The sequence below is a fragment of the Atractosteus spatula genome, chromosome 14, assembly GCF_055471065.1.
Source record: "Atractosteus spatula isolate fAtrSpa1 chromosome 14, fAtrSpa1.hap1, whole genome shotgun sequence".
NCBI classification, from domain to species: Eukaryota; Metazoa; Chordata; class Actinopteri; order Semionotiformes; family Lepisosteidae; genus Atractosteus; species Atractosteus spatula.
This window is the reverse complement of record NC_142719.1, coordinates 3,609,169-3,632,795: the sequence shown is the minus strand read 5'-3', so window position 1 is coordinate 3,632,795 and position 23,627 is coordinate 3,609,169. Positions and strand designations below refer to the sequence as shown.

Here is a 23,627-nt window from a genome sequence, read left to right as displayed (position 1 = left end):
GGTTTGTTGAATTACAGCTCCTTCACAGTTCGACCTGCAGGACGCTTAACATTAAGCACATTTTTAGAAACAAAATTAATGCACTTTTCCTATACCAAACATTAGATTAAATGAAAAGAAAGAAAATGTGAATATACCGTTATTTTATTTATTTCTAAATTAAAGTTAATACAAAATCCATTCAATCTAGAAAATACAGTTTAGTATAACATATATGACCCAAAATGACAATGAATGCCAACAATTAGTGCACAATAATTATGTTTTTCAAATGACTACTGGCAGCAAAATTATGATCGATGCAATTTTATTACAGTAATAACATACAAATGGGCTACTAGAAACCTCAAACATTATATAAGAAATAGATACCTGAAACCTCTTGGCTTGCTGAAGGTTCCCTTGAAAATACCACAAAAACACTTAGCACCTTTGCTGTCTAATTCTGAAGTCTACTCTTAATTTTTCAGCAGACATTAAAACTTCAAAACACCTTTTAACATCCTAGCTGCCTTTATTTACTCGACAAAGCTCAAACTATGGCTATAATCCCATTTAAGATGGCTATCTGCATAACTACTTAATCTTTCCACACGTGAGAATTTCCTTGTCACGGTTAAAGAGTAATGGGATGCCATTGAAGAACTCACCATTTTTCTTAACTCCAAAAAATCAAAAGGGGGTATTTTCCCGAAATGTTTTAAGTGAAACTAATATGGGATTATTTTCTCTTAGTAAATCTGCACTATAAACTTGCAATGGCATTCATAAAATGAGGAGTGGCGTTTGAGCTGAAGCAAAAACAACTTCGTAGATCATTCTGCACAGTAATTTAAGGGATAAATTTAAAATGTTTTCCAGTACATAGCAATATAGTACAGGGCTGCAAATATTTCCCCTTAACAATTTCTACAAATACCATAATCATAAATGAACAGTCATCTTCTGAGGCTTGATGAACATGAGTATAAGGTCTTATTCATTGTCAGTGTGGATTTACTTAGCATATCACATGCATTAAGATTGCTGTTTGAGTATGCTTGTGTTTCATATCTGTAGGTAGCCATTTCTGTAGGCTAGTTTTCCAGACTGTATGTGGCTACATGTCCCTAAGCTGTTTGATAGCATAGAGCTAAAGGGAACAATTTTAAATTTATACTGTTTGTGCGGTTGCTACATTTGTGTAATTGCATTCAAATATCAATCAATTTTTAAATAGCACACATTCTATGAATCAACAACAGATCTGCACATGTAATAGGGCTTGTTTGAGCCTCATCACAAGTACAATGCTTGGTGTGAGATGTCTTAGCAGAAACAGCTACCTACACCCCCCCCCCTCAGGAAGGAGGAAGGAACAGGCGTTAGATTGTGCAGACAACTTAATTTGTCAGAAGCTGGCCTGAGATCCAGTTCAAGAAAAAGAAAATCAGTTGCCATTCTCTGCCACATTGTGCCTTTGAATAAAGCTCTAAAGATCTGTAGTTATCTGCTCTGGAACTATGTTTGCTGTTATAATTGCTACATGACAGTACTTTTTAGCACTGCTGTTTTATTGGTGCTCTTGCTATTAAACCCGAATGGCTTTGGAAGTCTCCTTTAATATGACTAAAAATAGTCAGGCGAAATCAATATTGTAGTCCACACAGAAAAGCAAAATTGACACCATATCCAACAGGCCAGGACTGCCAGTGTGATCTCCAGCATCAAAGCTTAGCTGTAAAGCTTTTGCAGAGCTGTTGAAAGGCTAATAATAATAATAATCATCATCATCATCAGTTATCATCATCATAATGATACAGTGGTGCCCAGAAATAAAAAAAATAGAATATAATTCCTGCTACGCTGGTCAAACAAAATTGGCCCATGAAAACGCACTAATCTTCCAGCTCTGGTTTTTCAGACTCTCATTTCCTTTTATGCCCACTGTACTCTTTAAATTTAGCACCTCAAAATTGTTTTGTGCTTCCAAACAACACGTGCCGTCTCTAGGCCCAATTCAGGCATGCACATCTTCATTTACTCAAATCCTAAACAACAGTTTTGCCGTTTTCAAACAAAAATTTGCATACAACATTTAAAATACATACGTTTACGAAACATTCTCTTTCAAGATTCAAACACCATTTTAAGGACTCAGTAGGTAAAGATAATCAATTGAAACAGTGTCGACAGCACAGCTTTTTTAGTCATGCACCTAATTATTCCAATCAAGCATACAGACAACTACAGAGGCTGAGTGTCTGCAAAGCAATCCTGGAAAAAAATAGTTTCTCTAGCGTAGTGATTACGTGACCAAACAGTCTCACCCTGCACAAGTTACAAAATCTTAGGTTGTGAAGTGACATGGAGTTCATACTTTAGAAAAAAAACGGCTTCTTTTCAGAATGAGCCCTTATTTCTACACTCATTTGCTCCTGAGGAAAAGAAGAAACAGTTGGAAATGGATGGAGATGAGCAGGATGACTAGTGCTTAAGACATCACAGTTGGAAATCACTGACAGAAAGGCAATGGATCACAAACTTCTTTTTAAAAAAGTAGGGATAGTAAATAATCACCTGAAGTCTCTCATTGTTTGACAACAGTCACACTGGCAAGATTGTCTTGTGCTTGTGCTCTACTGACTGTAAAAAGCTTAGCGGGCTGCCTCAAAGTAATTATTTTTAAATCACCCGAAATATGAATATACTGCGAACTGAACATCTGAACTGTGAAATTTGTATAATGCAAAATACCTCACAGCTTGCTTAGAGTGGATCTGTGCTTGATCGATGACCTGCCCTACACAATCCATTTTATACCTTGCTACAGCAGATTGCCATGCTCACACAACGTCCCTTCACACAAGTCACTCTCTTCCCCTTGGAAGTTCCTCTTGCTCCTTTTAGCCCTCAGTCTTCCTCACTGGGGCTCCTCTTCATGAAGCAGGTGTCTTAGGGAGCTCTTGGTTTTCTGCTAAATGTAATTTCTGTCTGTAAACATTTTGGTGAAGGAAAATACAGGGATTTTAAAAGAAAGTACTGAGGAACGTTACCCATTCCAGGAGAGGGTAAGACCAGAGAGTGCTGGAATAAAGAAGTAGAGGTGATTATAAATTCAAGCTGTTCTACTCTAACTACACCACAAAAAGCAAACAGTGCTACAGTGAATAGATATCATTAGATACCGGTAATCTGTTTTTTATAAGGAAGTGTTTTGCAAAAATAGCTCTGACATGCTGACATTATCTTTTGCAATATTTAAATCTGACCACTTTAAAAACAGTATAATAAGAGACCTTTTGAGTTCTACCCAGCTGCTTTAAATTAGTCAAGGTAAAATGAGCTATATGACAGAGTATGTCAAACCCAGAAGCCACTCAGTGTGGGAAGAGAAAATGTCAGGCTTTGAAGGATACATGGAGTTGCTGAGTTCCTCCAGCTGTAAGAAAAAAACCCACAACGCTGACTGATACACATTACACAACTTAAGACAGTGTCACTACAATATCTCCAAGTACAACACATCATTTAATAAAACACTCGAGTGAATTCTGAAACAATACTGCAGTAGGTGTGATCATCTCCCCCACATAATGTGACTTCTAGGAATATTTAAGACAATGATTCATCTGTTTTGGAACCTCTGCAGAATCCCTTTATAAACCAGGGCTCTGCAGTTACTAGGTATTAATTTCCTGCTCATCTGAGATAATGGAAATCTTTTCTCTGAAAAGGAGAAGCAGCTTTTTAAAATAAACTTGTCCAAGTTGTGAGCTTCCCTTTTAAAAATAAATCAGGATCAGGCAATTTCAGCCCTTGAAGGTCAAATTATAACTAGTTTTTAATGGAAGACCTAAAAAAATGATTTGCTGACATTGATAAGAAGGTGACTTCTTTTCCAAATGACAGTGCTAAATTCGATTCTCTAATGAAAGCAGCGTAAGATTTTAGAGAGCTCAGTCAGCCCAGTATGGGTGAAAAACAGATGATTTCAGGACTGCTGGACTTCAGATCAATTCAAATTTTACAGCATCTCCCAGCTCTTCAGGTGTGAGAGTTTTAAAGAGTGGTAGATGCCTCTTTAATGGGTCTGTTGACATTAAAGTGGCTTTACCTAACCCCTCTACACTACATATTGAAAGTCCTACTTAAAACATTCATTTTAATCCTTCTAGTTCTCAGCAGCCATTTCTACATAGATGTAATCCTTCAATTTCAATAAGGTATGTCTGTGGATAGACTATCACGGCTTTACAAAGCAAGCCTGATGGGGTATTTCAACCAACTTAAAACTTGACAGGTAAGAACTCATTATAACCCTATCACAGGGTACCCATAATTCAGTTAAAGATTTCATCATCGGACAAGCTGCCAGCTCCACGGCGCTTTACAGGAGAGTTTGCACCAATTGGAGGAGCTGGAGCTGGACTAAGAGTGCAACCTCACAGCAGGTGCCATCTTCTGGCCCTCCTAGGAAATGCAGGTGGACCCCAGCCCACCCGTCCCTGGCAGCTCTCAGCCAAGCAGACCCGCACTTTGGACAAGTCTGACAATCTTATTCATGACGGTACGCGCCGCGGGAAAGGGGAACAGGAGTGGAAGTCTGGAGCCGACAGCCCCCCAGCGGCATGCCCGTGCGAGACTATCTGGGAAACCTACGTTGCACAGCAGGTGCTCCAGGTTGTGGTCGGAGGCGGATTTCTTCTGGTCCTCTGAGAGCTCCTCCACGTGGCTGTCCAGGCTGAAGTGCAGGCGGGCCAGCTTCTCCTGCATCTCGCGCACGTGCTCCAGCTGCTCGAACGAGCACACCTTCCCTGGGGAAGAGAGAGAGGAGGACTCTGGACACACCTTTCCCAGCCTGGTTTCCGAGGCGATGAGCCGTCAGCCTTAACGCCGACGTGTTTGTACGCGACAGGGCAGGTAACTGGTTCTGAAGGTTGCCGGGTGCACATGATTTAATCCCAGAGGCTCTTTATATGACTTCACTGCACAAATCCATCCATTTTCTAACCACTTCATCCAGCCCAGGGTGGCTGGGGAGCCGGAGCCTACTCCTGCAGGGAACGGGCGCCAGGCTGGGTACACCCCGGACGGGCAGACACACACACTCACACCAGGGCCAATTCTCCCCCAAGCCAAATAACCCACCAGCAGTGGGAGGAAACCGGAGCACCCTGAGGAAAGCCACACGAACATGGGGAGAACATACACACTCCATGCAGACAGCACCCCAGGGTCCCAGCGCTGTGAGGCTGCAGTAATAACCCCTGTGCCGCTGCGCTGCTCTCATCTCACAGATGATCTGTGTTACGCCGCCTGCCGGACTGGGGGTTTCCTGGATCGGGCCACGTCACTCCTGACTGACGCAGACCGGCTCTTTCCAGACCACAGGGAGGAGATCTGTGAGGTGACGGAAACAAATCTAAAAAGCATTCAGGTGCCCGAAGTCGCTCCCCCAGCGCCGGCGTGAAGGACTCACCGAAAGCCTGCAGCTTGCCCGAGTGGAAGTCGTTGAGCAGGTTCAGGAGGCCGCCCTCCATCTCCCGCACGTCGGACACGTCAGTGAGGAAGGAGTGCTGCAGGGGGGACGACTGGGCCACTTTACCGGGGCCGGCGGCCGGGGGGGCGCGAGCCTTCTCCCTGTGCGACCTGCAGGGCACAGGGCAGATCCGGGACTCAGCTCTCACTGACGCTCGCCGCCCTGTCCCTCGGACCACTGAGGTTCAGGAGCCCGTCTGCAGCAAACCGCCGTTCTCCCTCACGCAAGGCGGGATTCTCCAGAGAACACCCCATGGTCACAGATGCGCGTATTGCACACTGGATTTGTTTGCTAAGTGTCGTGCCATCTCGCCAACAACTTCCTAGGATCAGTGATGATTTGATAAGCTTTTAAATGTAGATATTATTTATAGTACAGTAGGTGGCTGCGTTAGCATGCGCAGGCTGCAAAGGAAAAAGTAAAGGTTTATTCCCTGCTGAAAAGAGAAGAAAAGAAGCACAATGTTTCTTCGGGTCAACCTGGAGAAGGTGAAGGTGAATAACCCTTTATTATTTATAGTTTAGTTTTCTTCTCTCTTTTTTTTTTTCAGCATAGAATAAACCTTAACTTGTTTCTGTGCAGCCTACACATGCTGAAGCAGCTCCCTACTTGAACTATTTGTAGTTTAGTACTTTTATACCTAGATTATTGCACATGCTTCATTTAGGTACAAGATATATCTTTCTGCCACTGTTCATACTGTAGATGTGGGTGCGTACACAATTTCAATTTTCACACACTACGAATTCACCTGTGAGGAAAACCTCAGGAGGAATGGCACCTGATGTTAGATATTTGGCTTAACCTACTCAGCCGCAGGACGAGGGGGGACCCTCATGCAGACCGAGGGGTGAACCAAGAGGGAGCTGCGCGGGGGGAGAAGGCCTGCAGGAGGCGTGTGTAAGACATGTGAAATAGGCGTATACATAACTAACGAGAAATCGAGACGTCAGAAATAATTTCAATCTAGAACAGTGAGGCGAAAGTGGTTTGGCTGTCATCGTCATCCCTCCCGAACTGCACTTAAGAGCTCCCAACTCTAAACTCTGAAATCTCCAGCAGTTCCTCCTGTTCTCTCCAAAGGCTCCAGCGGGGCTGTGTAAACCTGCTGAGTCCCGGCCGGCACACTGACCTCTTGAACTTGCCCCGAGGTCTGGGCGAGGGCGGCTGCGGCAGGCCCAGGGAGAAGGTGGCGCTCCTGCTGGCGGGCACGGAGAGCTTGCGGGGGTTGACGGGAGGCGGCGGGGGGGGCTGCACCAGGGACACCTTGGGGCTCCTCTTCTTCCTCTTGTCCTCCATCTGCGGGCAGGGAGGAGGCCTGTACTGGAGAAGGGGGCTCAGTCACTGCATGGGGGCAGGATCTCGGCTTGGGGGAGGGGGGAGGCGTGACACGGAAAACAGAAGAAAGGAAACACAACGTTTCGGCTGTGGAGCTGATGGAACATTACGTTTTTCTTCTTCCCTTTTCATCAGGAAATAAACCTTTACTTGTTCCTTTTCAGCCTACGCATGCTGACGCAGCTGCCCACCTGAACTACTTCAGCCTGTTAACAGGAAGAAACTGGGCAGCGGTGGGATTCGGACCCATGCTCGGCCACACTACCCTCCCAGCAAACTGGGAGGAATACAGTCCTGATGGAATTTTCCCCCCAGCACACTGTTTACCAAGCCTAGTAAACATCCATCCATCCAGTTTCGAACTGCTTCTCCTGATTCAGGCTTGCGAGGAAGCCAGAGACAGTCCCAGCAGGAAACGGGTGCAAGGCAGGACAGACCCTGAACGGGACAGCAGTCCATCACAGGACACGCAGACACATGCTCACTCCCAGAAAGAAGCCAATTAACCCACCAGCATGTCATTGGACTGTGGGAGGAAACCCACGGGAACGTGGGGAGAACATGCAAACTCCACGCAGACAGCACCCCAGGAAGTGATCCCAGGGCTCCTGTGCTGTGTGGCAGCAATGCTGACCCCTGCACCACTGTGCTGCCCCATCTAGTACACCCTGGTCAAAAAGAGTGCTGTGGTATGCTGACCATCAAGTCTTAACACACAAAAACATCAACTTGAGCAGTATAAGGTTCCACCCGGACTCTTCCTTCGTACTTTTCATGATTTGAAGCGCAAAACAAGCATTTTATATGGATAACTGTCTGCATGTATATTTTATGCCAAGTGCAAGTATTAAATGAGATCATGATGTGCTGATGTTAATGCAGGATATGTCTGCCGGGCCTTTAGCTGTGTGGAAGGTTCTGACGGTGTCACCGAGTTCAAATAATAAGCTCTATTATTATGTTAATAAAAAATCTTCTGATCTCCTCAAACGACTTGCGAATCAAAGGAAAGTTAATTTAAAAAAAAATCATATGACCCTAACCCTAACAATATACTTTTGATTAATGTATCTCCTGATTTTTAAATTGAATTAATATAAGCAGTGTTGGAGATTATAAACGATGCCTCGCACGGAACCTGTAGCTCTAAAGGGTAAAAACAGATCTGGTCTATATAAGCAGAACCTAAAAACAACACGAGCAGCCGCTTCAGTAAACCGATGTTGAAACCCGAGCAGAACTACATTTTAAACCACAAATGTAGTCGAGCCCGGGCCTCAGATCTGTCCCTTTAAGCATGGTGCAGTCTGGTTTCTCTCCGATTCAATTCACTAATAATAAACCTGATTCGTATGTGGGCCACTTGTGTGGAGTGAAATCAAAACACATTAAAAGCGTCAATTTTACAAACCAATTAACAAAGACTCACAATTTACAGTTTACAATTTACAGCTCCTTCATATTACAATAGGAATGAATATTCTATCCGTGTGTTAACGAAAAACGATTTTCAATAACAGTAAGCACCACTGCATGCCTTTCTGAATGATAAAAAATAGTTTATTTTACAATAGCAATGGCAGTCGACCACATTTCCATTATTTTTATGCTCGTAAAATGTATTTCCTCACAAAGACAGCAGAAATCACGAAAATAATAACCGCAGCGTGTAAAGCTATTTATAGCTGCATAATTCCTTTGAGCACTGTCAATATTGAGGCTTTAAACTAAGAAAAGGTTATCTGGACTATCCTTTTAGCTGAAATTAGAAATTTGGATTCATAAAATGCAACATTTTAAGAAACTGAATCACTCAAATGTGCAAATCAGTCTGGTACAGTCTGGATGTTACTGAAGTTGCGTAAATAATGATGATGATAACACGCTCTGAAAGACCGCCAGCAATGCTGTTCAGTCACATCAGACAAATTCTCCCAAGCAGCGGACGGAAATGCTTCGCTCCTTACCGTAAAGACGGGCGCAGAAAAAAAAAATCAGGAAACTGAGGTGGTCTCGCTCGGACGAGGCTTTATATAATCTGACGTTAGAGTCTGAAATTCTGACCCCAATTCAACGCGCAATTTGCGGACACGCCGAGCCGCTCATTCAGATCTGAGCCCGAACAAAACCCCACCGCCCGGCGTCAGGGAAAGGTCTCGTTTGCATTTAAAGGGACAACGCACCGCGTCTCCTTCCCCGCGTCTCCACCTTCAAATCCCCAGAATAAAGCAGAACAAACGCGTTTTAGTTCACATCTCCGCGGAGGAGCCGCGGTGAGCACGTTTCTGATCAATAATGAGAGAAATCCCAATTGAACTAAATCGAAAGATTAAGTAGCACGGAGAGAGAGAGAGGGAGAGTTTTCCCCGAAGAGCCCTCAGGGAGAAAAGCAGAATCAAAATAACCCCGTGCCCCCGGGCAGCAGGTAATCCAGTTTCACGGCCTCTTTCGAAAGTGCATTTAGGAATAAAGGCCTGTGAGAAACCCAGTCGAGCATTCCTGTGCCCCGAGGAGAAACCCCCCCGAATCTCGGCGGATGTACAGCTACACAGCGGGACCTCTTCTTTCTATGCAGGCTGGCGGTGCCCCAGCAGGTGTGTGCCAAGCGCAGCCTCGTCGCCTGGCACCGCGGAAGGCACACGCCGGGTGAATGCAGATGAAGCAGACGGTTCCCCCCGGCGGAGCGGTTTGGGGATCTGCACGGCGACTTGCTGCTCCCCGAAATAGGTGCAGGTGAAAACGGAGGAAAAACGTTGGCACCCCTGGCACCTTGTTTTTCCACTCTTCTTGGCTTGAAAGCAATCCGCGCATCCTCTAGTAGGCGGTGCACACTCAAAGGCAGTCTTGTGTACCCAATTACCCCCGACTGGGATCATTCTTCCATACTGAAGCAGCACCGAAGTGTCCCGACTTCAAAGTCGTTCTTTCCTCGTTTTCCATAGTTAAACCCTTTCCGCAGGATGCAGCACTTGCTCGGAGGAATGAGCGTGAAGATAATTTCTTGAACACACCCCATGGGTCTGGATACACGCACTGACAGAAAACCGGGACAGCGTGACCAAGATGTTCACTTGATTAATTTCTTTTCCTTTATTACTAAATAAATGTTTACAGACAGTATGAAAATGACCAAGGAGTAACATGTAACACACAAAAACAATTTTACAAAGTGTGTGTGTGTGTAATGCGATCTTTGGTACCTGATTTAAGCAAAATTAGACATGCTAACCCTATAAGTACGATAAACAGTGAAGAAAAAAACATTCCATAATACAGTACAATGACAGTGACACACATTCAAAGGCGTGTTGCCCATGTGTAAAGACCTGCTTTTAAGATTCTGCAGCATATACTGTGGATGTGGAAGGCTTAACTCATAGTAAAGAAGATTCAAGTTGCCTGTAACCAGTTACAGTCCTTACAACTTTCCACCCAGGCACAACCGAAAAAAAAAAAAAAACATCACACAGATGGGGGAATATTGTTTTTTTAACAAGAGCATTGTGACCCATCGGGTATTTTTTAATTACTGTGTAAAATCTTAGTGTCTCATTTTGAAAAATACCCGAGCAGTGCACTACATTCCTATTACCTTGTCATCAGATGATGATGACAGAACATAAGCTTATGTCAAAGATCTCCACTGAACTGGTCTTGTTCCATGGAATGTCTTAGCTCTTAGGACTGACCAGCTTATGAGGCAGAATACGTCTCCTTCACTATGACTTATCTCTTAGGAATAAAATCAAAGCAAAAAAAAAGACTCCAGCTCCATAGTCCAGCCCAAACGTTTGTGTAAATCTGGTTGTCTGCACTCGAACCTGTTACTTAACATTCACGATGGACTTGAGTCGTGTATTTTCAATTAGCAATCTGCAGAGCACAAAACAATCACAACTAAATGAAAGGAAACTTTCTATCAATTCCGTGGAGTCTGTGCATTTTTGAGAGTGAATCAGATGAACTGCTGCTAAAGATCAAGACGGATAAGATGGGAAGGATCTGAGTAAGTAGGGACACTTTGTAACAACACAAGCGCTGTGTAAAAGAAGTGTGAAGTTAGTTAAATGCTTTGCATTACTCACTGCAAAGAGAGATGGCGATTGCATAGTAAAACCAGGAACGGTCTGTGTTTCTCTTCCTTTTTATTGTGTCCAACCTGAAACGTGAGTCTTATAACAAAAAGAGTACAAAATTCGAGAAAAGGTCAACATTAGCAGGGGCAGATCTTATTCGCTATCTGCTTGGGTCAGCATGGCATGAAAACTATATAACCAAAGGTTAACAATTCCCCTTCCTGGCACACCTTGTTAACATTTTTTGCAATCAAGGACAATGATTAAAAACAAGGAGTTCCACATTCAAGATTAGCCAATGAACATTCAAGAAGTGGCCTGAGCAGTGATATTGTTAGTTACTGTCATGCACAAGCATCTGTGACTCCCCCAAAGCCCCATAGAACCATTTAGAGCAAGTCGGTTAAAAACACTGGAATTGTGAACTTGCTAAACCCAATAGTTTCACTGCTTCTTCCTGCAGGATTTTTTCCTAAAAGCTCTAAACTCTTTATTTGAACTATAAAAATTAGTTTCTATTCTGTCTTGCTACTTTGGAATGTTGCTAATGTTCTTCCCAAACAGTACTGGGAGCGCACCAAAACGTATACCATAATTTTAAATGTAGTAATACATATTCCAAAACTCTACTGAAATTATATAAATAATATTAATAAGGATAATCCCCAGGAGATCTTCATGAATGCGCTGCAGTCTTGTTGCAGAAGTAAAACTAGTCTTACGAAAGGGGACATTCTGAAAACACAGCTGAAGAACAGGACCAGGAGCTGTGCGGGGCTGATTATATGAAAAACCTAAGTGTTCTTAAAAACAAAAAGTAAAAAACAGAATGGTCTTTTTAAACTCTGTGATATTATTTCACACGTTTCAATGATATGCTGATAGTTCCCTGAATCTGAAAATCCTCACCGAGTTTCAAGAACTGTTGAAGTCCCTCAAGAACCTTGACTTATCAAGGTTATGGGTCCTGCCCCAGAGATATCTGTGAACCAAGAGATTCTTTGTAAAAAGAAAAACTTCCATTAAACCCCAAACCACACCATGCACCTTTGAGGAAACACATTAAGGCAGAAGATTTATAGTTCTGACTGTAGCACTCAGGGTGCCTTCAGCTGGCGTGCTGAGCTAATGTCGTCAGGTATCTGAGAACACTTTGCTGAAGCCCAAGATTTGCTTGAACTAAAATGACAAAGACCATGAAGAGATGCATTTGGAGCAGGAAGGCATTCTGTTCCTAATAAGGGGAAAACGTTAGCGCTGGAGCAACAGGAACGTGATGAAAAACCACACTGCAAAGGCGTGTTAAATGCTATGCTCCATGTTTCTTTTTTTACAAAGGCAGCACTGTTACCCAATGTTTGTGTCTGCAGGGAATGTGTGTGTATACAGTATGCATTATATTTATAAAAAATAATAGTAAGATTTTTTGTGAAGGAATAATCTTTCCTGGCCAGATAAGGTACGAGCCTCAAAGATTAGTATCACCCAAAACAAAATTGCACGAATACTAGACCAGGAAATGCGTTCAGTGGGAAACCCGAGAGTGCAGCAGTGTAGGGCTATGCCTGGGAGGCCTGTGCGTTTGACTCCACGGCTGTGTCTGCAGCGCACTGACAGGGATCGGAGCAGGCCTGTGCGCGGTCTGGAGGAGTCTCTGGGTCAGGGATGTCCGGGAAGTCTCCGCTACCTTCGTCGAAGTCCGCCGCCGGCGCGGGCGCCTCCTCCTGCTGGCTCAGGCTCTGCACCTTCCTGCTCAGCTCATTGCGCTCGATCTGCAGGGCTCGGCACAGCTTCTCCAGGCGCTGCACTTTCACCTGCAGGCTCTCGAACTCTTTGTCCCGCAGAGTTTTCTGAAGGGGAGCGAAAACGTCTGTCAGCACAGCTCAGAAGGAAATGTCCTCAGACACAAATTGAAGTGTTGCACAAAAGCAACACTGTACCGCAATTTTTGCTCTTTAGAGCAAGGACAGTAGCTTCACGTTTCCGACGCATACAATACTAGCAACAAGTATAGTACTGAAACATCTGCTCTTGGTGGCCAATGTGATTCACACCCATTTTCCACTGCTCCAGTGAGAACAGTCCTAACAGACTTTATTTTTCCTCTAGCCCCTGTATGGAAAGGATTAAAAATACAAGTGCCCAGTATAATTCCTATTTCTAGTTGTTCTACATAATTTTATAGTGGAATATTGTCATTCATTAGGACTTCTGTTATTTTTGAACGTTTTGGTATTTTAAAAGTCTGCAGGAGTGAAACAGACATCATGGTGGTGCTGCAGTTAGCGTTACTGCCTCACAGCTCTTGAGTCTCAGGTTTGATGGGCATGGTGGACATGGGCTGCCTTCTGTATGGAGACTGCGTGTTCTTCCCTGTAGTCATGTGGGTCTTTGTCAGGTGGTCTGGTTTCCTCCCATAGTTCAAAGACACGGTATATGTAAAATACCAATTATTGTCAAATGAAGAAAATAAACCTGCTTAATAAAATTTCAGTCCAGTACTTCACATTTACCTCCTCAGCCATCTCCAGCAGGGCCTTGTTGCTGCTCTCCCATCTGGAGCGGTACATGGTGGTCTCTTTCTCCAGCTTCTTTATCTTCTTCGTCATCTAAAAGGAGGTGAGCAGACAGCAACAGATTAGGTTTGCTGGCAGAGTTGACATTTTATTCTTTCTTAAAAAATACCCCAACAAAAGTACCTTTTCCATCTCTTGCTTAAACGTTGTGAACACTTCGTTGCTTTTAGAGAGCGTGTTTTGGAACTCTTCAAATTTCTCAGTGTACAGTGACAACTGTGGAATGGGAGGAAAGAAAAAAATAGTAAGCATGCTTTCAATACATAGCATGTGAATTGGAAAACGGCTTTAAAAAGTCTAACGTAGCTCAGTTCAGTATGGAACCTACAGAATGTTGGTAACTTGGCAAATGCATATTATACACCTTTTCACACAACTGTCGTCCTTTGTTTTTCAAGAACACCCAGAAGTTTTAATGACCTGTTCCTTAAGTTAATAATAATCATTCCCCTTGTATATCAACTTTCTGGACACTCCACTCAAGGTGCTTTACAGTAATGGGGACTTCCACCAGTCCACCAGTGTGCAGCCCCACCTGGATGATGCACCAGTCCGCTCACCACACACCAGCTCTCAGTGGGGAGGAGAGCAGAGTGATGACGCCAGTTCAGAGATGGGGAATGTTAGCCATGATTGCAAAAGGCCAGGGGGAGAATTTGGCCAGAACACTGGGGAAACACCCCTACTCTTTTTGAAAACACCCTGGGATATTTAACAACCACAGAGAGTCAGGACCTTGGTTTTACATCTTATCCAAAGGGCAGCAAAGTTACCTGTTGCTTAAGGTGAACCTCTTGTTGCTTCATCAGTTCACACATCCTCTGGGACTCCACTGCCTCTTTCAGAAGCTGGGAAAAACCCAAAACATGGAGGCACGTTACTACGCAGGAAAAATGCTCCTTACAAATCTTCCAAAGCAAGTAATCTACCGATACAGCACAACTATGGAGTTACAAACACCTTGATACTGTAACAGGGCAGAGCGGTGGCTCTGTGGCTCAGGATCTGCGCCTGTGGCTGGGTGGTTGCCGGTTTGTATCCTGCGGCCGGCCCAGGAATCATACTCAGTTAGGCCCCTGAGCAAGGCCCTTAACCCCAACTGCTCCAGGGGTGCCGTATAAATGGCTCTGACCCCATGTCTGTGTGCCTCATGGAGAGCAAGTTGGGGTATGCGTAAAGACAAATTCCTAATACAAGAAATTGTATATGGCCAATAAAGTGATCCTATCTACCTTATAACGGAGGTTGTTCTTACATTGTTTTCAGAAAACCACTGTTGCCTTGCTTTCATAAATCTTTTTTAACCGATAATTGACACAACTCTCATTGTCATGGACTGAAAAGATTTACATCTTTATTATGGAGTAGAAATTGCTTAACCTAACCACAGAAAAAGATCCATCTTCCTTAGCTTGTCAGATTATGCTGCTAAACCTCCCCTTAATTGTTCGTACAGAAGTTTATTTATAATGAATGTGTAGTCTACAGCAACTGTATGTCTATTTCAAGGCCTCCTCCTTTTCTGAAATAAGTTTTCCTTTCACTGTGCTATCTTACTATTATGTTATTCATGAAAAAAACACACCTGTTTGACATTATTGCCTGGTTCAATACAATGCACCAGACCTTAAGAACAAAGAATCCAGCCTCTCATAACTTTGTTTTTTTTCCCACTACTGTCAGTTTATATAGTCCAGGCTTGAAGTGCACGGTGCAGCTACTGGGACCGTTCATCGCTGCAGTGCTCACATCTCTTACTAATCTACTCGGTTATGGAGATCAGCACCTGCCCTTTGACACCCTTTTAGTTTGAGAGAGAGGTCAACGTCTACATGGTTTCTTTCTTTCAATAAAGTTTGTACTTTATGACAAAACCTTGAAGGTCTTAATCCTAACATTTTACAGTCTTGGTACTTTTTTTTTATCAACAGCCTAGAAGTCCTTAATTATAACGTCTTCTGGCATTAATCTGGCAAAAAAATGTAACGAGCCAATCAAGAAGAGTGCATAGTGCTTTACGCATACTGTGAATACCACTCATCTGAAATGAGCATCAAGCCCCATTGAAACTGTCTATGGGTTTCTACATTTTCTTAGTTTTACTAGTTGCCTGTGTTACTCTTATCTTGCAATTCTCTTTTAGAGTCCTGCTTCACAAAATGATCTTCTTTCAGTGTTTTGTGAGCCCCGATCGGTTTGACTGAGGGGGAGAGCCCTTACAAAATCCTTCTCTCTCTGATGCCTGTCCTCGGACTCCTTCAGGAGCTCCTGCGCTTGCTGCAGTTTGGCATCAACCAGCTGCTGCTGCAGGTCCTTGTGCTTGAACACCTTGTCGATGTGCTGCAAGACAGACAAGCAAGCTACAGTACACTCAGGATACGCCAAACACACCCCGCCTACAATGTGCACAAGTCAGAGCCTATTCACATCGCTAGGTAGGAATATACCTACATACCTGGGATCCGCAGATAACCCTTTACACAGTGGAATTTCACGGACAGCGGTGTTACTCAAGACTTTAACCTGAGACACATTGCGATATGGCACACTAACATTAGATGGAAAGCAATCTCATACTGGACATAGAGAAATAACATGCAAATATCTGGTTTCTCAGTTTTTGATTAGTTTGATTAGTTTACAACCCTAAATGTTTTGCAGAAGGCCATTTCTAAACCAGTCTTCACTTGCACCGCGACAGCGATCCTGGGAGATAGCGCCACGGTGTTCATTCCCACCTCCTCCCGCAGCTCGTACTGCTCGATCAGCTTCTTCAGCTTCTCGGCCAGCTCCATGTTCTCCTGCCGCAGGCTGGCGTTGCGCTCGTTGTGCTGCTCCATCTGCACCTGGATGTCGTTCAGGGTCACCTGGAAGTGCGAGGTCACCTCCTTCCTCTTCTCCTCCTCCACGCGGGCGCGCTGCATCCCATCCTCCTGCAGGAGGGGACCGGGAATTAAATCACAATCCAAAGCCTCCCTGGCAGACTCCAACGACACATGAGGACACAGCCTTGAGATTCCGTCGAGAAACATTCCGATGCTTTCATATTCATATTTCTACCTTTACATGGCGCAAAATAACAGGCACCAATGACGTCCCTATTGGCCTTTGTCTCTTTACAACATAAATCTTTAGGTTTTTTCTTAATCATCAGCATTATATGCCACCTTTTACAATAAACACGATACAGATCTTCTGCAATAAGAGTTTCTTTTAGTACAGATTCACATTTTCCTGATAAAGGTCAATTGAAAAGCAAGACAAACAGCAAAGAAGGATCTAGAATAACATTAGTGAGGACGAGGACTGATGTGGCGACCGAAGACTGGGCTGAGGCCTAGGACTCTCTGGTCTGTCTGGAGCAGCAGCGTGCGTAGCGAGGACAGTGGCAGCTCACCTTCAGTGTGCGGTTGTGCCTCTGCAGCTCCCGGCACAGGCTCTCCAGCTTGCTGCGGGCCAGGATGGCTTTGCTGTGCTCGTTCCTCAGGTGGTCCTTCTCCTGGATCAGCTGGGTTTGCTTCTTCTGCAGCGCTCTCATCTGCTTCTGCGAGTTCCTGTGTTCTTCCAGCTAGAAGAGGAAGAACGACCTATGAGCACTTGGAAAAAATCTCACCCCTTGAGTCCTTACACCTCTCGGGTTCACGACACTCACCAGCTCGGCATATTTCTTGCAGAGCGCAGCCAGTTTCTCCTCTGGGGTGCTGAGGGTGTTCAGGGTCTGCATCAGCAGCGTGATCTCCTTTCCTGAAGGACAAAGGAAGGCGCAATTTGAACAGGACCACTGACATTACTGAAGACAGGCGGGCTCACATGTCCAAACCACACGTGCTGGACAATGTCTCGTCTTTGTTGCCCTCAATTCAATCTAAAATATATCAACTGAGTCTAAAGCCGCAGGAGAACAGCTCCACTGCGCCAAAGTGCAGTGATCAGCGAGTGAAAAGTCTTACCGAGGCCCTTAACCTTTTTCTTCTCCTGCGGTTTCTTCTGGTCTTTGTCGGCGATGTCCCCGTTGAGCTTGGGCTCCTCCGTCTTGCCGTCTTCCTTCTCCGCCAGGCCGTTGACCACCAGGCAGTCCAAGTCGGGCTCGCCATTGCGGGGCGACTCGCTCCTGCCCTCTGCTGGCTCCGGCTGCGCCCCGTCCTCCCCGCTGTCCTCCTGGCAGTACGTGTTCAGGATGTCCTCCAGCTGCCGGCTCAGCTCCTCCGACATGTCGCGGGACACAGATTCGCCGTCTCCACCCACAGCTGCGGAGGGCGGGACACGCACCGTCAGTGCGGCTCCGACACCAGTAACGTCTGCAATTACTGAGGCAGACAGTCTTCTAAACCGCTCAAGCCAACCTCACTCAGAGACACAGTCTAACAGCTCTAGGTTTCAGATCAACATTTTTTAAGATGCTACATTTGTATCCAATGGAGATTTGCAGGTCCCACCAGGATACAGGAGAGCATGGAAAGAGTGTAAGCACTCTGAATGGTGGTAGGTCTAAGTAACGCTGGTACATAAAAAGACAGAAGCATCATCACCTGAAGACCTGAGGAATAAGGGTTTAATTGGAATAATAACCCTTTATATTGACAAGTTCACCAACCACAAGGGATCCTAAGGCTGTTCATGACAATGAAATCTAAAATAACAGCTACATTTTGGTCCTCTCTAACAGGGACTGGAAAGCTCTTTCCAGAGAATTCCAAGCCTTTCACCAGTGGGGCCTTTAAGTCGTCTTTAAGACAGCTTGCTGGATGGCAGCCCTTCAGGACAAGAAGCAAACATCACGTATGGACATTCTGGATTGTCATTTCATCCGTTTCCTAGTGCGTCGGCAAGGTTGTGATATTTGTTCCCTGCTGGGGAGCTGCAATAATATAAGGACACTGCATTCGTAAAGCCTGTGATATGACGAGATGTGCAATGAAAAACATCTTTTACCTATCGCCGGAATAAAAAAAATAGATTAATGTTTACTGGTGATTGAAGATGTTTAAAGCCCCAATCAGTTTTCTCTTTCTGGTAGCTCCAACGCAAGCCTGGACTGCAATCATGTGAGCTACACTAGCAGGAACCAAACCTATCCCCACTGGCTGTTAGACTGTCTCGACTGTATTCTATTTCAATTTCTTCTGTCCTGAACTTCAGCCAAGACTAGGGCTAGCTGCTTAAATGGTTTCCCACAAGACTAAGAGGTTGGGGTGGTAGGTTCCGTCAGAAGACATGGAGTGCGAAGTAGTGCATGATCTCCGGGTTACTTCTCTGCAGCGCTCCACAGATGCGGGAGCAGATTCCGACTTGGCCCCAGCAGCGGACAAGACTCACCCCCGTTCTTGGCCTGCGTCTCCGGAGGCGGAGTGTCGGGCTGCTGGTTGTCCGCAGACTCCTGGCTGCCAGCGCGCTCCAGAGCCGCCCCGCCGCCCCCAGCGGCTTCCCCTTCTCCGGGCTGAGCCCCACTGCCCCCGCACAGCTGCTCGGGCCCTTCGCTGTCCTGCTTCTTCATCACAGCGGCTGCCAAGAGGAAGGGCAAGGCATGATGGCTGGAGCTCTGCAGTGGCCGCTGTTTTCACTAGACGCTGCTGTTGCTGCGGTTACACTGTAACTGAGGTCGTGATGATCATTACCCATGCCTGACAGTGACCCATGCCTGCTGCCAGTGCTGGGGAAAGTGGCCTCTAAAAAGCAAGCCATTCCAATGGCTTACACGTCATGTATGCAAGGGATTACCGTTTCAATTTTGAATTTCAAGGGAAAGGCTCGGGCGGCACATTGGCGCAGTGGTTAGTGCTACTGCCTCTCAATGCTGAGGCCCTGGGCCCAGCTCCTGACCTGAGCTGCTATGTTCACAGAGTTTGTATGTTCTCCCTGTGTTTGTGTGGGCTTCCCCCCACAGTCCAAAGACATGCTGGCGGGGTAACTGGGCTCTGGGAAAACTGGCCCAGATGCGAGTGTGTGCGTTGGTATCCGTGTGTGCTCTGCGATGGACAGGGAGAGGCTCCGGCTCCCCGGCGCCCCTGCACTGGTTAAAACGGTCAGAAAAAACATGGATGGATTTCAAAGACAACATTTCCTCCTCTCAGAGCAGAAGAGAAAGAACGACGAAACTGTGAAACAGACACGGATCTTCTTCTGAGCGCGCACCCCTGCTCCCTTCCGACACCCTTCAGGCGACAGGCACACTTATCCTGTCGTGAGCTACGAACCGTATTAAGAATTCATTTCTCTTGCGTGATTTTACATCATTCCAGGGGAAAGATCCCCAAATTAAGCAAGGAGCACATTTAGAAATGCGCACACATTTCCTGGATTTCGCAGAACCAAACTAAGATGAAGCCAAACGTGAGAAACAGGAGACAGTACAACAACTGACTCGTTCTGTTACTTCAGTGACATGTTTGCCACGATTAGCCGTTTCTTTGAAGCCACTTACACTGATTTCAAAACCAGCCTCTACAATATTATTCGGGATCAAGGCTCCAACAGGACTGGAGTAAGACCCCGATACGCCTGCGTACCTACACTAAAATTGACATGAGACTCCGTTATGACAACGTTATTTTTTGTTTTGGAAAGCACTGAACTTGAGTGGCTCCAACCGCCAGAAGCCAGCGCTACGACACTTAAGTGTCTTATTGATATCGGACATTGTTTTATTTTCGCTTCGTGTATCAACCCAAAGTTTCTGTTAACCCCTCAACAAATACAATCATTACTTTAAAACATGCGTAGAGTTGTCCATGATAACGCATTTGAATAGCATCACGTAGGTGGGACAACACGACTAAAAAAGGCAAATCAAGTTACATTTGGCCGACTGTAACAGACAGTCCCCTTTAAAACCAACAGTGATACAAAACTAGTAACAGACTTTCTAAGCAAAAAAAAGGTGAGCTAAACTTAAATCTCTTTAGAATATAATCGAACATAAAAATCCATGTGGATCACAGCTAACGACAAAAGTCACTACGATATCAGCAAAATAGGATTACTGAAAAGAACCGAATATTTCTTCGTTCACCAGCTACTCACAACTTCACGTAATCGCCTAGACATACAAAACACAGTTTCGTAATTCCAGTCTTGCTAAAAAAAAAAAACTAGGCATTTTGTTATTTTTACGACACTTACCACTGGAATATTATCTGTATCGTCTCAAACGAGCAAATAAAATACTTCAACACTCTGCTTTCCTGCCAACTGACACACCGGAAATACCGGTGAATTGGTACATTCTGATTGGCGACGCCATAAGCGGATGTGCAAGATAAAAGGAAAAGACGTTGGGGGAAAGTTGGAGAGGGTGGTCCGGAGTTTCGCAATGCTTCATGGTCGATGTAGTTTCTTCCTGCTTCTAGAGGACTTCAATCACCACAATGCATTTGGAAAAATAAACTTTCTGTTTCCCATAAGCGTGACACAAAAAGCTGTTGGTAAAAAGCGAAACTTACTTGGATAAAACAATTATGGTACTCCTAAAGCTAACAAATTCGCCCCCGTACACAAAAGACAATTCTAAATTATTGTCCAGACCTAAATAAATAATGGTAACTGCTCATACTCTATTATTGGCACCTGTTAAGGTCGATTATATATTTTATGATTTGAGCATAATACTTTAAGCAGTGATACCAGCTTGTAATTTAAAATAAACCTTTAAGGTAGTGGTAGTATATAACCATAAATGAAACTTTTTTTTTTTACTACTTTAGGTAGGGTTTCCATTTGAACATTCAAGAGAGGTCACTCTGTCGACGGATGACAGTGGTATTTGTAGGAGGGTCTATTAAAGTATCTAAGGAAAAAAATCTCCGTCTGTTTAAGATGTTTTGAAAATTCCTCCTGGACAGAGAATTAAGAACTACAAGAGTGGACATGTCTGGAAAAAGACGTCTGTATGGTAACCCCACTGGGGGTTCATGGGAATCCTAACCAAATAACACATTGTTTTTTCACACATTTGAAAATTGCCAATGGTTCCCTGCTTTCTGATGTATTTACACTTGGATTTTATATTTATCAATGGTTTTTTAACAGCTTTATCCAGTACTTGGTCACGGAGAAGCCAGAGCCTATCCTGACAAGTGCCTGGGGTCCAAGCAGAGTATTCCCTAGGTGGGACACCAGCCCATTGCAGGGCACACACAGACACAGGCACTCACAGCAGTGCCAACTTTCCCAGAGGTCAGTTAACTTACCAGTATGTCTTTGACCAGGGGCTGTGGGAGCAAACTGGGAGCACCTGGAGGAACCCTGCAAGAAATGGGGGGGAACATGCAAACTCCACTCACACGGCACACGGAGAATTGAACCCAGGGCCCAAGTGCAGTCGGTATCTTTGACTCAAATGCGTCCTCACCTCGCAGAGGCTGTCAGACCGGAATATTCCAGCATGGGCTGCTCCATTACGGAGGTGTGTGACCCTGATCCAAGATCCTGATCTGCAACCCACATCTTTGCATGTGGGCATCCTCTGGGTACCTCATTTTTAGCATGGACACAGTGTTTGGCATGTAATGTCTCAGCACTGCACTAATGCTGTTTGTGACATCTGAAGGAGATTGGAGATTGTCTCACCAAAAAGTCACATCCCAGTCTAAATCTTGATCACACTCTGCATGAGACTATCATACGGCAAGACACATGTTCCTGTTAGGAAGCAATATGTCATCTTACTGCAGAGGCGCCACAAGTTTCATTTGAATCAATGGGACCTATACACTGGACATGCAGCTCAAAGAAGTCTTGAGGCTAATCATAAGACTTTATTGATCCCGAAGGTAAATTGAGGGATCAGATTAATCAATTAAATTAAGATCAGATAAGATTACTTTATTAGCCATATACAGTTTCCTGCATTAGGAATTGCTCTTTTCGCATACCCCAGCTTGTTCTCCATAGGACACAGGCACACAGACGGAGAGAGAGAAGCTTGGGGTCAGCCCTTTATACAGCACCACTGGAGCACTTGGGGTCAAGAGCATTGCTCAAGGGCCCGACGGATTAGGATTCCTCTGTCGGCCGTGGGATTTGAACTGGCTACCTTCCAGCCACAGAGCCACCACTCCGCCCGTTAGGGGCGAATACTTCCTGGTCCCAGTTTTTATGTAAAGGATGTTTCCAGTCCATCACAATTAACTAGATATGTTCAGAATTTATGTCAGTTTCTTCTTCAGGGCAGTATATTCTGTTTCACCAAGGAAACATCAGAATGCAGACTTTATTTTAATCACACTGGTACTGTATGTATGCATCTCTCCCGATTCTGGTGCATACTAAGGTATGCAAGACAATTGGTAGATTTTCTAAGTTCCTATAACTGGTCACAACACAAAGAAAACACAAAACAAAGATTGCAACAAGATTTCAATGACATTTTTATTGAACTTTTATTCTCTTACAGTATTTGTAACCCTACATAACCTTTTTCATTTATTTTGTTAATTTCTGTTTCATGTTCATGTATATGTGTATCATGTTCTGTTCGTGTTCACGTCTGAATCTGTCCTCACACTCATTCACAGGGTCGGCTGAAGAAGAGTCAGTGTCAAAGCGTCAGTCACAAGCAAGCCAAAATCAAATACAAAAAGAAAATAAAGGACCAAAAAGGATCTCAGGGTTATCCAGTATAGCATATATCAAATCTGCAGAAACACTTTCTACAGCCCTTTCCAATTCTGTCCTCACTCCCCACCTCATTACAAGTACGTGATCCATCCTGAACCATAGAACTCTGCTCTGTGGCACATATGAAATGTGCATAACTACCCTGTAAACTGAACTGGAATACATACAATAAGTGTTTAAAATATGCAACATAACAGCACAAACACCTTGCATAAAAGCTCTGTAAAGGAAACAGTAAAATAATAACACCAAGATGTATCGGAAATGGAAGCTAGACAGGAAGGAGGGAATTAAAACAGACTTGAAGGATCAGTATATGGATGTGCCTATTTTAAGCTACTGGCTGATCCCGATTTGTGGAATTCATGACAGAAGACAACGAACACTTTTGCAGTGTGAGAATACAGCTATCAACACATGAAGTTAGTGCTACAACTTGCAACTGGATTTGTTCTTCCAAGTCTCTTGATTGATATGTAAGAAACAAACCTGTGCTTAAAA

The 23,627-nt window shown here is 44.4% G+C and overlaps 2 protein-coding genes across 2 annotated transcripts; both read right to left on the bottom strand.

Moving 5' to 3' along the window:
• Positions 1-134: 134 nt before the first annotated feature.
• ccdc28b (coiled-coil domain containing 28B) lies at positions 135-9,236 on the bottom strand. The gene is made up of 6 exons (XM_088932224.1): positions 8,827-9,236; positions 6,654-6,839; positions 5,462-5,631; positions 4,642-4,796; positions 3,399-3,421; positions 135-2,973 (listed from the first exon to the last, which is right to left on the bottom strand). The coding sequence occupies exons 2-6, from the start codon at positions 6,818-6,820 to the stop codon at positions 2,919-2,921; spliced, it is 570 nt and encodes a 189-aa protein (XP_088788350.1). The 5' UTR covers positions 6,821-6,839; positions 8,827-9,236; the 3' UTR covers positions 135-2,918.
• Positions 9,237-10,987: 1,751 nt separating this feature from the next.
• On the bottom strand, positions 10,988-20,726 carry txlna (taxilin alpha). The gene is made up of 11 exons (XM_088931599.1): positions 20,631-20,726; positions 18,828-19,013; positions 17,462-17,758; positions 17,164-17,255; positions 16,909-17,079; positions 16,250-16,444; positions 15,732-15,851; positions 14,285-14,359; positions 13,635-13,727; positions 13,449-13,544; positions 10,988-12,785 (listed from the first exon to the last, which is right to left on the bottom strand). Exons 2-11 carry the CDS (start codon positions 19,003-19,005, stop codon positions 12,495-12,497), a joined length of 1,608 nt encoding a protein of 535 aa, XP_088787725.1. The 5' UTR covers positions 19,006-19,013; positions 20,631-20,726; the 3' UTR covers positions 10,988-12,494.
• Between the last annotated feature and the right edge of the window lie 2,901 nt (positions 20,727-23,627).